This window comes from Zeus faber (genome assembly GCF_960531495.2).
Source record: "Zeus faber genome assembly, chromosome: 6".
Taxonomy (NCBI): Eukaryota; Metazoa; Chordata; class Actinopteri; order Zeiformes; family Zeidae; genus Zeus; species Zeus faber.
The window spans coordinates 5,835,462-5,853,633 of NC_137201.1; the positions used below are offsets into that span (position 1 = coordinate 5,835,462).

The following is an 18,172-nucleotide window of genomic DNA, read 5'->3' on the forward strand; positions in this document are numbered from 1 at the left end:
TGTGCGCTCTCCACCCGGTGTGTGACAGATTAATAGTGGCACTAAATCACGGCGCTCCGCCACGACGAGACAGCTGGACAGAAAACAGAAAACGGGAGGGGAAGGAAAACGAGAACAGGGAAGGTTTCCGAAAAATCCGTCCAAGACGTGACTCTAAATTTACTTACTCTATGACGAATCTGACAAGCACGTCTATACATTTATAAATGAAACCAAATATGATTTATATATGTATTTGAATCCCTAAAAATGGAGAAATTGAGTGTGTTTGTATTATTGTTAAGAGGCTCACATTATTCACATAATTAGGGCGCGCACACACACACACACGCACGCACGCACACACGCACACACACACACACAGCTTTTGTTTGCACTGTTGACAACACAGATGTGCTAATAAATAAATAATAAGTCGCCATTAGAAAGCAAGTCAATATTTTTATTTGGTGCAACTATAGAAAAGACAATAAAAACACAAGCAGAGTTGTCTGAAGGACGCACTCACTTTTTAAGTACTTGGTAGGAAAAAAAGCTTTTCGAACACTGTCCAAGTCATACGGCCATAATTGTTACAAAAATCAAGTAAAGGGTTAACCCAAAGGTGCAGCAGCTCAGTTCGTTCAGATCTTCAGATCTCTTTTCTTTTAAGACATCCCGAATTGAGCATATTGACCGGGAGGGTGGTTGTCGTGTTCAGTGCGCTGTGTTGCTTCTGTCTCCTCACATTCTGCAGCCTCAGATCAGCTTAGACTCTCGGACGTTCCGGAACGGAACGCTGGTCTGATGCCTGGACGACAACTCCCTGAGGGGAGGGAGAGAGGGAGAGGGAGAGTCAAAGGCAAGGGAATTTATATTGACTGTAAAAAAAATGACAACGACAAAAACAGCGAAACAGGAAAATATAGTTGTGCATTTGACAAAAACGTGCTCAATCCCACCCTTCTATACACCATTGTGGTGCAATCTGTTGTACGTTGCTCCTCTTTTCTACCAAAACCAGTAAAAGTAGGAAAGGTGGTTCAGGTCAAGGGAACGGCGTCCAGGTTCTGTACGTAAAGCTCAATGCAGCCTTTGTTGTTGTCTTTGCAAAATGCGTTCTGACTTATGTTAAGACAGATAATCAAATTTAGATACAGTGTATATATACTGTATATATACACACATACATATTTACTATCACAGCGTGCTGCCGGAAGCAGTTGGAATGACCAGACAACCAAGAATCAAAGGAGGTGCTGGTACATGGACACATACACACACACAGATCAGTATGTTAGTTGGCTGAAGGTACTCCTAATTGGATTGGAAGGTTTAAGGTACTCGTATTCCCTGCTATTATTACAGGCCTCATAAGTCCACTTGGGTCGACAGATAAAGGTGGTTTCCGCTCTCCTTCGTTCATTGACCTGTTCCAATCATCTCCTACCTCCTCACCATTTACACAGTAATAACCTTCAGCACAACGCTGTGAGATGGATGGGAATGCGTGTGTGTGTGTGTGTGTGTATGCTCCGTTGAAGAGAATGGGAGCGGAGGATTAACTCTTTACTGTCACAGCTGTTGTAGCATGCTCCGTCAACCACGTTTAGTGCTCGCTGCTATGGCTCCACATGACATGGGTGACCCACACCCCATGGAAACGTCTCATCTGGCCTTGCAAGAGGGGACAAATACACTTTAATGCAAAAGTGCATAAATTAGTGTGTGTGTGTGTGAGTGTGTATGTGTGTGTGTGTGTGTGTGTGTGTATGTGTATGTATGTTTTCATCTTATTTGGACTCTATTTAAATTTGTGGCACCATCTGTGTGCGGCGTGTGTGTGCGCGCGGCAGCAGCGATTACTCTGAGCAGGTTAGCTATGGTGGCTTTAGCTGCGTGTGGTTGGAGACAGATCCAACATGATGGTAAAGAGCTATTCAGTCAGGCTATCCCTCAGTCTGCCTCCTATACAATGGACGTCTATGGAGGTGAATCAATGGGAGAATTGACAATATGGTAATGTACTGCTTCATTCTGGCCCCACACAACACCAGCGTTTGGCCGAGTCACTGAGTCTCGCTTTTTTTTTTTTTTTAAGTATGTGGCCTCTACACAGTGCGAGAACCTGGTGCTTTGGGGGCTCCACACATTCAGCCCCCGGTTCTTTAAGGAAGTCTATTGAAACAGACAGCTATTGCGTGGCAGGCATCTTGGATGTTTGATAAAGATGCTGTTTTGCCTCCAAATGGATGAAGAGCCTCTTGCTTGAACATTGGTCAGAGCAGAATTATCCACATGTGCATTATGCCAATCGCTCACCTACACCCTCCAACAAGAGCCAGGGAAAGGCACCTTTTGTCGACATAACATACAAGTAGTATCACTGAAGCATGACATCTACATTTCAGCACATTTCAGCAATGCAGTTCAGGCAGAAACCTACAATTATGTTTCTCTCTGCCTATAGCATTCCATCTATGGAGTATTTTTTTCATCAAGTCTGAGTGACAGCATATTTTGGGCAATACTCCTTTATGAATGTTGGACCCAATGTAACACCTATTCTAACTGTCAGGTGTGCGCACATCGGGCTTAATTCAAGTTTACGTGATTGTAAATTATAAGCAATCAATACAAAATTGAGGTCAACAACCAAATATGAATAAAAATGGCTTTAGACAGATATACAGATGGAACAAAATGGATAAAACTAATGTCTAAAATGGTCATTAAAGTATTCCAATAGTCGTTGACTAGTTGGGGGTCAATTTGCTATCGTAATCGTAATCAAACATGGTTAACAACTGACCCTCTCTGTCAATATCAAACTCCTTTAACAATTAAATGTCTGTTGATGTGAAAAAAAAGAAAAACATTTCAAACTGTAGACCAGTCGTCACAGCAATGGAGACAGCTACTGTTGTTGAGAGTGTCACACAAGCAGGAAAATATTCAGACAAAATACAGCATGGAGGTAAATGTGGAAGGGGGTGGACCACAGGTTGTGGACCGCTATGAGTCACATGATAACAATCATAAAGCAAAGATATGCTTGAGCCGTACAATGGGCTCCATTGAGCCTTGATTCACATTCCGTATCTACACTGCATCTGTGGAATTGTTCGGGGCTGTGGGAATGTTCTGAGTCTGGGAAAGACTTGGAAGATTTTATTTTTCAGGGGTTCACACAACCAAGCAAGATAAAGGTACGTTTAGGCTCGGGGATTCCCGGGACACAACACCATTTTATTTTTTAAATCAGGGTAGATCACCGGGGTAACTTATGTTCCACACCTAGAAGCTTTGGGTGCAGGTTATGTTCAGGCTAGTAGACCGGCATAGACAAGCAGCGAACGGCCCACTCACCAATCCGCTCTTTTGAGGAAATGACATAGACTTGTTTTTCTGTTGGCTAGGAGCAACGTCAACTCCTTATTTTTTACAATATCACAGATAATTGAAAGAATACCATAAAAATATCAAAGCACTCCAAAAATCTCCTACTTTGGATGTTTAGGTATTTGTGTGGCGATGTGATTCAATAAAAAAAATAGCTTCTAATCAATGGTTCTGTTCATCAAGGATGCAAAATAGGTTTTATTTTTAGGTTTTAACAATGCTACTGAAGCATTAACATATCAATTTGCACTGTCTCCAAAATAAATACAGTATTCCGTTGCTTTACAAGTGCAATACAGTATCACATGTTTTTATGCAACTCTGAAGGGATTTAATTCATCAATTTGTGCACTTGGCAAAAAGGGTTTTCAAGCCACCATTGCTTACAGGCGGTGCAGGCTTCCATCCCTGGGCAGCTCAGCCGCTGGGGATCGGGCGAATCAACGGAGGGGCACCGCTGATTCGTCCGATCCCGGACCAAGAAGTAATTTAGGTTCCGTTTTTCCCCGCAGTAGGGGAGGTGCTCCGACCTCAGATGGATAAGACCGCTGCGGTTGCCAACACGCTGAGACCACATACTAAGGAGGTAAAGCAGTTTTTGGGGTTGGCCGGGTACTAAAGGAGGTTTGTGCCGGAATTTTCGGCACTGTCCAGCCCCTTGACCAATCTAACTCCAAAGGGTGCTCCAGATCGGGTCCAGTGGGCAGGGCTATGCCAGCAGCCGTTTGTCAGACTAAAAACAGCTCTCTGTGGGGAGCCTGTACTGCATACCACTAACTTTGATCTTCGTTTCTGTCTACAGACGAACGGACATTGGGGTTGGGGCTGTCCTGTCCCAGGAGTTCGAGGGTGTGGACCGGCCGGTGCTGTACCTCAGCTGCAAGCTTGCTTGAGTAGGAGACTAGGTACAGCACCGTAGAGAAGGAATTCCTGGTGATAAAGTGGGCCATCACCACCATCCACTATTACCTCCTGGGTAGGGCCTTCACCCTCTGTTAGGACCACGCCCCGCTACAATGGCTCCACCCTATGAAGGACACCGCTGCTCCACTTCAACTTCCAAGTGGAGCAGAGGCAGGGCGCCCAGACGGTCATAGCCGATTTTCTCTCCCGCTCCGGGGGGATATATTTTGTGTGTGTGTGTGTATATATATATATATATATATATATATATATATATATATATATATATATATATATATATATATATATATATATATATATATATATATATATATATTTTGCACACACACACACACACACACACACACACACACACTATATATATACAGTATATTCTAATTATTCATTCAAGTTTGTTCCTTGATAGTGCTCAACCGTGTATAAAGTGAAGAGGATAGTTTCCTAATTTGGATTGGTTATCTGTTGATGACCCTTTTTATGTGAATACTTCCACAAGTAAATTGAAAAACCCAGAATCAAGTTATACGACTGATATTATACATAGTCTACCTTGAGCCTGATTGAGGTTTCGTTTCTGTAAAGCCATCTTACTTAAAGAAACCCAGAACGCGTTTAGCTGGCTTCTAAGTAAACCCTCTCTTTGAGGTTTGAGCTCCCTGGACACCAGGAAGCTCATATGGTTTCCATTCATAAAGAGCCACAAAGGAACTGCTGAAACATTTAAATGGGGTGTCCATGTGAAAAAAAAGAAAAGAAAAAATAAATGCACACATACCAACTTACAGTGCACACCATAACATACCATAACATAATATCCAACACATCGATGGGACAAGTAAACTACAGACCAGGACACACATGCAACTTTGCAAAGAGAATGATGCTGACCTCTGTACATGTACATGCATAATTTAAATTCAATTACAAAGCAGGGGTGGTGAGGAAACGAGAGAGAGAGAGAGAGAGAGAGAGAGAGACATATAGGTTATCACTGATGCATTTCACCAGTAACAATTTCCATTGCCAGTAACTCAGTGAGTGTAACAACTGGTCTCAGTTTGCCCACAACCACAACAGCACTCAGTTAAAAACTCTCAGCAACCCCAGATCTCTTTACTGTAAGGGAACCGCTACAGTCACAAAACTACCACTAGGTTTGCATAAATTAATTATTAAATGAAGCATAAGACTTTTTTCCCCTTCCTTATGAAAACGTATACCTTGTCAGAGCTTTTAGCTTGAGCATCGATTGTCAAAAGCCATAAAGTGAAGTAATCCTGGTTCTGCTTTCATTCACTTCAGAACCAGTGGAAAATATTTAGTGAACGTCAAGGGATCTTCACACTATCACCTTAAGGTACAGTCACACTACCGGTGACGGGGCTGCAATGTGAAGCCAAGCAGCTCATGTCTCGTCGCCAGGTCTCTGTGCCCCTGGCTTTTGTGGGCGTGTTCGTAGTCTTGCCAAATAAAGAATTGTCCTTGTTGAAGAAACATAAAATGACGTGTTCCTTATTTTATGGATAGTTTAAGGGATGTTTATTGTAACAAAAAATAGATTAATTATGAACAATTGCAAAGTGATCCGAGCGTCCATTTTCCCAGGACCAGCGCCATTGAGAGTGTATCTTCCTTCCTATTGGCTATCGGTTGGGGATGCTCAATTGCATAAAGTCGAAATCTGCTCAACTTTCCATGTCGCTGTAAAGCAGTGAGATCTTCGGCGAACGTAGCTCCGCCCCCTGAGCTCCGTTTGAAAGGCATTGTAGCCTGTCACTTTGCAGCGCATGTACGCTGGTGGTGTGACCGTACTTTTAGTCAGTTACAGCCAGACATGTGACCAAATCCCTCTTATCCAAGTCACAAGCATGTCTCAAGTCATTTGGTACAAGTCTCAAGTAAGTCCAAAGTCATTTTAAGTAAAGTCACAGGTAATGTCAAGTCAAGTCGAGTCCTTAGTTAAGGCAAGTCAAGTCCCAAGTCATGTCATTTTTACTGTTGTCTTACCTGCAGTATCCAGTCTTTATAAGAGAAAAGACAAGGTATTAGCACCTGTCTAATAATGACATTATTGGCCAATCTAACCTGTTCAAAAAGTATGATGATGAATTTAATTTGTATTATAATTACTGATATTTAGTTAAATAAATGTAACAAAAAATCCTCCCCATCACTTTTAAACAGTGAAATACTGAAAGCCAGACTAAACATAAAACTTTGTAACATTCTATCCCTGTCCATCTGTGTGCCTGTTTGCAGAATAACTCAAAAAGTTATGAACAGATTTGCACAAATTGATTTGATTGAATATGAAATGCATGTAGCACAAATTGCTGAAAAAGTTAAAGCTGCTATGACAGAAAGGTGTGAGAACACACAGTGCATCACAGCTTGCTCAGTTGGGGCTGCGCAGCCGTAGACCGATCAGTAGCTACACTAACCTGACAAACAAGTAAGGTGGCAAAACTCGGCTTCTGCACTTCTTCTCCCTCATCCTGCCCTCAGCAGGTGGGAGGCCAGGTGTGCCAACGCAGATCTGGTTTTAGATCTTTCATGGGGGCCTTTGAAAGCTTAGCTGATCTCTAAATTTGTAGTGGTCGGACATCTTTGAGGGCTTCCGCTCCAGGGTAGATGGGATTTTCCTGAAAAGATAGAGCAGTCTTCTTCATTTAATTTGATGCGTCATATCTAATTATTGGTAACAGAGAGCATGGGCCTCAGTCACCTAATGAACGTCATGTGTTTTATCCATAACGCATACTTATAACCATTTTCATAAACATTACTGAATTTATGATTTATTTTTCACTTATCTGAATTTGTTTTTTGGAAGGATGTTTATTGGGAAGGATGCGGGCAGGCATTATGCTGACGGGGATTCTTGTTTCATGAATCAAATGTTATTTCTTCTCATAGGCTGTTTTTCCAAGAGAAAAATTAAGAAGAATTGATGAAAGGTTTGGTGAATGAGGTCACAGTGTCTCTAATCACCTTCTTAAATAACAAGGCAGTTCCACAATTACACGACAGCCACAGGAAACAGCTTTTTATTAGAGAAACACAACATTTTTTGCTGACTCTGGCAATCATATACTGCCACAGTACTCTTGGACAGAGAACAAGGCTAGCTCCTGCTGGGCTATTTAGTTCCACTTAAAAACGGGAAAAACCAGGGATGCTGTCATTAAAGAAACACTATGTAACTTTTTTTTACCTTAAAATCACAGCATTCAAATCATTTTGATGGTACACTGACTTGTCATATGGAGAACGGCACCTTTTTCATTCCCTCCCACCCACCCCCTCCAAGTCTCTTCTTGCACATCTAACTTTTGTGTTCGGGTTCGAAACCATGGGAAAAGTGTGTTATGCTTTACGGCACTACGTCACTTGCTTGATGTTTCGCTCAGGGTTTCTGTTAGCTGGTAATAACTGTTTTTTTGCCTGGTAAAATTTATAAACAAAAAAACCCTGATAAATTATAAATTTGCCAGCCTAAATGTCCGTTAATAATGCTCATACAAAACCTAATTGCTCCACCTCCTCGACGGAGCAGGCAAGACGGGCCAGTGGTGCGCCCAGCATCCTACCTCACCTCAGCCGGCTAGCGGCGGCCCTCATCTTCATTGCGCGGCGAGTTACTCGCGTGTGCTACGGTTGCGCACAAGGCAGCAGGGGGCCCCAACCCTCCCTGCGGGGAGAGAGGACGCAATGAGCACTCAGTCCCAACTCCAGGAAGTGGTGAGGTCCGTGGAATGGGCACTATAATCTAGGTGTACATTATATTTAACTTTGTAACATAGACGTTTATTGAAACGTGACCCATAAGGTTCAAATTTGTGCGGTAAAATAAATTCTTTATGGACACCGGACCGAGTTTTACGACAGTGGTGTAAAAATGCAATTGCACTCAGAAACTGTAGGGGCGCAAATACTAAATGTTACATACAGTAATGCTGCTTTAAGAGGGGGGAAAGCCATTCCAAAAGAGAAACATACAGTTCAACACTGTCCACTTCAAGTCCATATAAAATCAAGTTTACGTAAAACAGCAATTTTCCTCAAAATAGTTTTTAAAAAGGCATTTCAGAGATTCAAGTATTCAAAGGAGATGGTGCCTCTCATGCAACTAATGGCCCATACTTCTATGATTGCATGTGACAAATAAAATAAAAATCTTGGATACAACATTGTAGCTAATTTCTTGCACAAAGTGCATAGAAAGAGGAAGGAAGTAACTTTTAAAAACATATGACTTGTGAATCTAGTGGATTTGTAATGCCATACAGAATTACCATACAAACTTAGACCAGGTCTACTGCCTATCTATGCTATGACAATTTGGACTCTGGACTGAAAGTCCAGTTTAACTCAGAGGCAAGCCAAATCTAACCAAGGATAAAAGAAATTCATATTTCAAAAGAGCGAACAGTGATATGGTCCATTCTGGGTGCGGCTCGCCAGAACATTCATTTCCTTTCCGTCTTTAGAAAGTTAAGCTGTTGTAAGATCATCATTAACTTTGACCTTTTCCATACACTTATGTAACCTGGAAGAGCTAGATCAAGTTCTTAGATATGCTTCACGTTTCAGACCCTTTGTAAGTCTATCTATGTTATCTACAGCAAACAGCACCAAAGGCCCCCCATGGGACCCTCCACACTTTTACTTTGAGAGCTATTGACCAAGCAAAAAAAACCCCATTGAACATCAGGTGACTAAATCTAGAATTGCAAATCCTTTGGCCCCAATGGCCAAATCGGGAAAATAAACATTAAACAACTTTGTTCTACTTGAAAATGTTTCCCTCAAAGCTGTTGTTCTTGAGCCTGAGGGTTTCCTTTCCAATTCGGCCCCTTAGGAAAACAAGAGGGGTGCGGCCCATTGACAGTGGGCTCAGTTTTACATACATCTACCTGTTGGCTTCCTCTGCCTAGTGTACATAGCAGAGGCGTTGGCTGCAGAGACACCATTCACTTATGTGTTCGCTTCTCTTGTACCCTACCACACTCGCCACTGATTCAGAACTTAAACCTTGGAATTCTGACACCGCCCGATTGTACACTGGAATTGGTGTTAAAAAGGCAATAGGCCTGGCTGGGCTTTGAAAGGGAAAAAAGCTTCTACTCATGAAATTGACTTACGGGAAGAATTGCTAAATACTGCAGATCCCCCTGAGAATCATCTCCCAAATACACCGCTACATGCGTTACAGCTACCTGTAGATTTTAGAGTTTTGACTAATAAGGGATCCAGGATAGGGTTTGATCAATAAATGCATCTCACATAGCACCTTGGAAACAACAGATGAAACTTGTATGAAGGAACGGCGCCCTTCAACTGTGATTCGCTGCTTGCCAGCTAACTTAAGGGAGACTTATGTTGAGCCAGAGTTGAAACACCCTGCTGCTATTACAGTAGATTTTCTTACTGAAATCTCTAAGGCATGGGGGATGACACGTTCTTAAAGAAACTCTGTGTGTGTGTGTGTGTGTGTGTGTGTGTGTGTGTGTGTGTGTGTGTGTATGTGAGAGGCCTTTCACTTTCCCTGGTTCCTGTTTCTTTCCTGAGCAGCTTGAGGCTGTGTCTTTGATCAAACACACACTGTGGTGTGGGATATCAGTCAGTGTTAGGCTTGTTTTCTCCACTCACGTGTGACCAGAGGAATGTTAGCCTTTATACACACACACACACACACACACACACACACACACACACACACACACACACACACACACACACACACACACACACACACACACACACACACACACACACACACACACACACACAAAACAGCCAGGAATCGCTGGGAAAACTGTTGTGAAGTCATGAATGATTAACATTAGGCTGGTGTAACAGGAAAAACAATGGTCACAAAATACACACGCAAATTAAAATTTTAATTAAATAATTAATTAAACCAGGGAAGTCCCATTGAGATGAGGATTCTCAAGGATTTATGAAAACTAAAGAGACAATAATTCCACTCTCCATACTGTCCTATACCGCAGATAGAAATGAGCTCCCAACCAGCTCACCACAGGCAGTGAGACCTGAGCCTTCCACATCTAGAGGAATATACAGTATATACACCGATAAGCCACAACATTAAAACAACTGACAGTTGAAGTGAATAACATTGCGGCAAGTGAACGGGAGAAAGTGAACAGTCAGTTCTTAAAGTTGATGTGTTGGAAGCAGGAAAAATGGGCAAGCATAAGGATCTGAGCGACATTGACAAGGGCCAAATTGTGATGGCTAGACGACTGGGTCAGAGCATGTCCAAAAAGGCAAGGCTTGTGGGGTGTTCCCGGTATGCTGTGGTTAGTCCCTACCAAAAGTGGTCCAATGAAGGACAACCGGTGAACTTGTGACAGGGTCGTGGGCGCCGAAGGCTCATTGATGTGCGTGGGGAGTGAAGTTTAGCCCGTCTGCTCCGATCCGACAGAAGAGCTACGTGGCACAATTGTGGAAAATGTTCATGCTGCTATGATAGAAAGGTGTCAGAACACACAGTGCATCACAGCTTGCTGTGTATGGGGCTGCATGACCACAGACCATTAAGAGGGCCCATGGTGACCCATGTCCACCGCCGAAAACGCCCACAATGGGCATGTAGGCGTCAGAACTGGACCATGGAGCAATGGAAGAAGGTGGCCTGGTCTGATGAATCCCGCTTTCTTTTACATCATCTTGTTGGCCGGGTACGTGTGCATCGTTTACCAGAGGAAGAGATGGCACCAGGAATCACTATGGGAAGAAGGCAAGCCTGGAAAGGCAGTGTGATGCTCTGGGAAATGTTCTGCTTAGAAACTTTGGGTCCTTGGCATTCATGTGGATGTTACTTTGACACGTACCACCTCCCTAAACATTGCTGCAGACCGAGTACACCCCTTTATGGCAACACTATTCCCTGCTGGCATTGGCCTCTTTCAGCAGGAAAATGCGCCCTGCCACACTGCAAAAAAATGTTCCGGAATGGTTTAAGGAACATGACAGAGACTAGGTGTTGACTTGGCCTCCAAATTCCCCAGATCTCAATCCAATCGAGCATCTCTGGGATGTGCTGGAACAACAAGCCTGATCCATGGGGGCCCCACCTCACAACTTACAGGACTGAAAGGATCTGCTGCTAATGTCTTGTTGCCAGATACCACAGGACACCTTCAGAGGTCTTGTGGAGTCCATGCTTCCATGGGTCAGAGGTGTTCTGGCGAGTGGGACCTACACAATATTAGGCAGGTGGTTTTAATGTTCTGGCTATAAATATATAGATATATATAACTTCGACATGCACCACAACCGTGAGCAGAGACAGAGACAGCAGATGGCAGATTTTGGTGAGACAGAAGTGATACGGTGAGAAATCGAATTCACATTATGGACACACATTTTTCTTTCTCTATTCTTCAGTATTATTTAATACTTTCCCTGTTAAAGCTCAGTGCAAAAACACAACAGCAGCATTAGTTCCTCACATCAAACCAAAGGCTTTGAACGTGTCTGCCAACTCGTCTTGGCTTCAAACACTGTACAGAGCACCACTGTGCCTTTCTTTCTCTAAATAGAATGAGCTCAAGGTGTGTGTGTGTGCGTGCGTGTGTTTGGTTACTCAGCCATATCTTTGTGTCCTCACTATCCTGTTACATAACCCTACTACACTACATAACCCTACTGCACCTTAATAATTCCCTTAGCAACCTGCATGTGTGTCTACAATGACGTATAAAATGCGAGTGCCCTATTGATTTCCCGCATTTCACCATGTGAGCATGTATGCGTTTGCTGACTTTAACGTTGCACTTCATTACACAAAGCATGCACAACACAATAACGTGCAAACACACACGATCAGGTTACAGCATGCCCAACATATCATCACACACCTACTGTTGCCAACCCTAATCTGTTCCCAGTGGGAACACACGCGCGCACACACACACAGAAACGTACAATGGCGCATATGCAGGACGCTCCCCGAGGAGAACGAATGGAGAGGTGAGTACAGGGGAGGAGAGTGGCTCCCACACTGCTGAACATATAACTCACTAGGCTGGGGGATCGGGTGACACGCTGCATCCAACACAGGGACACACACACACACACACACACACACACACACACACACACACACACACACACACACACACACACACACACACACACACACACACACACACACACACACACACACACACACACACACACCCTTCTGTGTGTGTCTCTCTCAGTGGTGTGACGCGAAAAACTGGTGAAATCTCACATTATGTTAGCTGTCGGCCATGACAGGACGGGATGTGTTTACTGTGAGCTCACACTCAAATGACCCATATGGCCGCAGAAGAAGGCTAGGGAAGAAGGACCTGCTTCCCTGTAAAAGGGAAAGGCTGTGATGCGCGATACTGCTTGAACTAATACAGAAACCGAGAAACAGAAGCATGTCACATGGCTTACAGATTGGAAGAGCATTTTTACTTTTTACTTGAAGTAACAGAAGAACTGACAAATAAAGGAGTAAATAAAAGGAAATACTAGTCTCAAATGATTACCTTCTGAGTTGCGTTATTTGTTATTTATTATTTGCTTTGACTTTCTCTTGAAATTGAATAATCAGATGTACAACCATTGTACATATACATTGGGGCGGACCAAGGGCCGTGGTTAACCTGCGGCTGCTGATGGCAGCACGGCTTCCTTCCCCTGGTCGCACAGCTGTCCGAAACAGCCAAATCAGTGTCTGAGCGGTGCTGATTAGTCCGGCTGTGGTTGCGTGTTGCTGCGCTGGAGGACAAGCGGGACTTCCTCCACTGCCAGGTGGAGCGCGTCATCACTGGCATGAGCTCCTGTGATGACGGGTAGGACCCGTGGCGGCCAACAAAGCTCCCGGGCCCCTCTCTTCTGTCTCCCAGGAGGACCCGACCAGTCCCAGCCCCTGGACCATCTGTGGAGGCCCCGCCACCGCCAGGACTGAGTCACCGCCGGGACTGAGTCACCGCCGGGACTGAGTCACCGCCGGGACTGCCCCCTGACGTAAGATGGCCAGGTGGTCCAGGTCGCCTGCCCGCTGGACCCCTCCCTCGGTCAGAAGCGGCTGGGGGAGTGCGCTCAGGGTCGGTAGGGAGATGTGAGTGTTGCGGACCGACGGGTTGGTTGTCGGCCGGATGGTTCCCCGACCTAAGTTGGGTGGTGGATCAAGGGGTGTGGTTAAGCCACGGCTTTTTGGGCAGCGAGCCTTTTTCGTTTTGTTATAATAAAACCAACAGCATGTCGGTACCGCACTGCCAGAAAGACTCCTTCTCCCACCCTAAACCCGTACCTGTAGGTAGAGACTCCTACATACATACAGTAGGAAAGGAAAAACCCAGGTTTGAGTCCCGGGTGTGTGTGTGTGTGTATATATATATATATATATATATATATATATATATATATATATATATATATATATATATATATATATATATATATATATCTCATAACTTAACAATGGAATACGAAGGGGAAAATGTTTATGAGTCCCATATCAGCATTGTCGTGCATGAACTCCCTGATATATTGTGTGTATTTTCTATCGTGTGTGGTTACATGCATGAGAGCTGCCCAAATCAGCGAAAGCTTCTCTGTCACAAACATGCACATATACGTAAATGCATTTAAAATGAATACCCCCAAATGACTTAGCAACACACATTGATTGGGCTGGAATCACATGACCTAAATAGATGTAAATAGAAGTAACTCCAACTGGTAATTACATTTGTTGCACAAGTTGTACAGGAAACATCCAAGACCAAGCCCAAAGCGTAAGCTTCCACTGGAAGCTTAGGAGTCTCATAAGCACAGTAAAGTATCTCTGTAATACTTTGAATCTACCCTAGAAGCCATCAGCTTCAATGATTTAAAGATTCATTGGAGAAAAACAAATTATATATATATATATATATATATATATATATATATATATATATATATTTATTTTTTTCCCTTTCTTTTTTCTTTTTAAGGTTGCTGTTTTTATAAGAAATTGCTTGCCCACACTGATTCTTTCATTAATTGTGCATTCACACACGAAAAAAAAAAATTATAATTGAAATAGTTGAAATACTGTCTTGATTAAGGACAGATTGATTGATTTATATAGGGAATCTTCCACACCCTGATTCCACAGTGGGACTTGGACTCAATGATGTCCATAATGTGCAAATGAGATGGCATGTGTGTTTGTTATGTGTGAGAAAGTTGTAGTTGTACAGTGAGTGAGGGTGCGTGATAAAGAGAGCGTGTGTGGAAGAGTTCCATGCTCTTGGGAGCACGTGTGACTGGATGCGGAAATTAACCGGGTGAATACCGGTTGAGCTAGTTAGCAGCCTTCTCAGAGGATGCTCCAGCTAATATGTAATTAGCAACGTGAACTTCTGGGAAACAAACTTACATATCAGTTTTTCAGACTGCCCGTTGCCTTGGTAGAAACAAGATTAGCAAAAGTAGGACAGTCCCAAAAGAAGATGCAGCAGGACACTGGGGGTATCATATCTAACCACATGGTACACACCGCTTTCCTGTATGTCTCCACCTGTTCCCTTACATCATAACCTCGAAAAAAACAACAACTCTAAATGTGTTTCCACAGCCCTAGTGCAGCTTTCATACGAGATAGGGCCCAGAATCAGGAAACACAGGGCAGGGGGGGCGGGGTGGCAGATTCTCAGTCTCTAGAGGGAAGGGGTGAAGACAAAGGATCGCTGAGCTCATCTTTCTTTTGCAGAGCGTGCATTAGTTTCCTCTTTCCCACACACACACACACACACACACACACACACACACACACACACACACACACACACACACACACACACACACACACACACACACACACACACACACACACACACACACACACACACACACACACACACACACACACCAATTCTAATCGACTGCTGCATGCACTAACAAGGCAGATGAGAGGAAGTCATTCGGTGGAGTGGTGACGCTGCGGGGCCAAACAGACGGAGAAGAATGCAAGTGGCTCAGCAGGAAGCTACAGCTCTATTTCCAGGACAGTGGAACCACCCTGCCATACATGTACAATGGTATGAATAAAACACAACGGAATGGGCAAGGTCCCTGTCTCTTTTTACACACACACACACACACACACACACACACACACACACACACACACACACACACACACACACACACACACACACACACACACACACACACACACACACACACACACAGTTAACCCATTAGCACAGCCCTAAACACATCAGTGTGATCTCCTAGCCATTTACGTCCAGCAGGCTTTACAAGCAGACATTACACATGCTAGTAAGGCCGTCAACCGCCCGAGAACCTCCGAGTTTCGGTTCTAGCAGATGTAATTTGGGTTTCTGTGGTTTGGGCAGGCTCGGGGATAGATCTTAAACTGGAGTCCATAGAATTACACCAAAAGAAAATTTGAAGAGTGTCTTGTTCATTCTCATAAATGTCTTTTGTTTTTTATTTATGACCATGTAAATCAACGGGGTTGAAATGACTGTTAGATAAAAGTGATAAGTTGGACTTGTGTTATCCAACCCTTAGACAGTATAATGTATATGCTAAATATTGCGGTGTAAGAGGCTTTTACAGGTTAAAAAGCCAATATTTGACTGTATGTCTGTTGCCATGTCGATTGAAATCCATAAGCTATCGTTCACTTTTTATGGTAACTTCTGTGGTTGTTGTGTGGGGATCAAAGACTCCATTGTCCATTGACTTACATGGCTTTGGAAAGCCTACTCTCAAATATATACCCTGGCCCTGACTAAGACATGAAACAGTTCAAATGTCCCACACAAGTACAGCATACGTGAGCTAGAAATGATCGATGAAGGGAATTGTTTTTAATATTTTTTTAATTTCACGATCAAAAATAAAGCAGTTTTCACAATTCACATTGAAACATAACCCCTTTATGGATAACTGAACCTACATTGTGCTACAGATTGTATTTTTAGACGTCTACCTGGGATGTTTTGATGCATTACATATTTCGGTCGGCAAAATGTTTTTAACTTAATTAAAAACACTGGCTTATTGAAACAATGGAAATGAATGGAAAGGGCAAAAAAAAAACCAAAGAATGAATGACAAGTTTTGCTCTCCAAACAATGACTGTGGAAGCATCTGATGAAAGTGAAGGGCAGTAAGTCAGGAGAATACAGTCAAAAGTTCCGCAGCCGAAGCTATTATATCTCATCAGTTTCATTTGATGTGGGTTGTTGATGTCTACAGTGTCACAGACTCGGGGCTCCAGACTCACTTTTTCCACTAGTAGCACTGGTGCTCCCTACTGATAATTTTAAGAGCACCAGCACAAATGGAAGGTGCACCACTGAAATCGACATGCAATGGAACACAGTCATATTTTTTCCATCTTAACTGTTTTACTGATAAATGCTTTAGTAATAAATATACAATTTACAGGAATAACAATGTGCTGTTTTATTTTGAAGGAAAAAGGCCCAATTTTGAAGTAGTGTTTTAATAGAAAAAAATCATTAAGTTCAATTGTGCTTTAACTTAATGAAATCAAATGACAAATTAACAAATGTAAACATAAGGTATGTGGTCAGTACATTATGGTCATTAACAATCATGATGAGAGCCTCAGCTCTCCATCCCTCTATCTCACACACACACACACACACACACACACACACACACACACACACACACACACACACACACACACACACACACACACACACACACACACACACACACACACACACACACGCTGTCAAACGATGATTCAATATTTGAATGCTAGTTGAATTTAAAAAAAAAACCCGATGTATACGCATATGTCGACATTGTGCGTACAAGTGAATAAGCTTTGTCCATGCGCTCTATATATTTTTTTATCCGCCAGCTGAGAATGTAGAGGCAGGACCGGCTCATCCTATAGGCGGCCGCCTGCACACCTGTCTCCCTCTCCGACAGCATGGGTGATGTGTGTGCCATCAGAATGCCAAAACAATGTGTGTGGCAGTTTCTCCTACCATGCGCTAGCCAAGTGGCGTTTTCAGGGCCCTCTGGCACAGAGAGACGGTGGATTGTAAACACCAGTTTACTGTAGAGAGTTGGCCAGTTGGAATTAGACAGGAGCAGATGGACAGGGCCTGAGTGTGTGTAGGGATGGAGGTTTTACCTGCTGCTTGTTACACCAACCAACGACGGCAGGTATGCAGCCACCCTGATCCCAATTACCTAGATCCAGGTCAGGTGTGGCTGCTCACCACATCATCCCCAAAATGGCAGTGTGTTTTTAATTTTAGATGTAGGTTTGTTTATTTTATGTCTCCTTATTGATGGAATGAACCAAGCCCTGTGCATAATGGGGACACTTTCTCTGTGACTCTTATACTGATATATGATAATATAATTGTTAACAAACAAAAGATCTCCAAACCGGTTCTCTGGTGCTAGGATATCGCCTTGACAAGGTAAAATGCTATTCGGGGAAGAGGCAAAATAATTGTTAACAAAGACTAAAAAGGGCTTTATTTGATTCATTTCTTGCACTGCACAATAACTTTTATGCATTCTACTTTAACTGTATGCATTCTATGTCCTTTTATGTTTTTCTTTGCACTTTTTCTTAATGATTTTGATGTTTTATGTAAAGCACTTTGAATTACCCTTTTTTCCCCCCCATTGTTGTTGAAATGTGCTATAGAAATAGAATTGCCTTGCCTTGCGAGGACGCTCACGGGAAAAAACAGTTTTCGGCGAACGATTTTCAATAATACCTTTAACAACTTTGGGGTCGAGCTCGTCAGTCCACAGTCTCACAAGTTGACACGATAGT

The 18,172-nt window shown here is 43.1% G+C and overlaps 1 protein-coding gene across 1 annotated transcript in view; it reads right to left on the bottom strand.

Moving 5' to 3' along the window:
- Nucleotides 1-531: 531 nt before the first annotated feature.
- LOC307231595 (uncharacterized protein) overlaps nucleotides 532-18,172 on the bottom strand; it is a gene marked incomplete at its 5' end in the record, with an annotated part of 61,322 nt that continues 43,681 nt past the window's right edge. Inside the window, one exon of the mRNA XM_080002360.1 lies at nucleotides 532-805. Coding sequence (XP_079858486.1) covers nucleotides 739-805 — 67 coding nt within the window. The 3' untranslated portion in view covers nucleotides 532-738. The remainder of the gene's footprint in view (nucleotides 806-18,172) is intronic.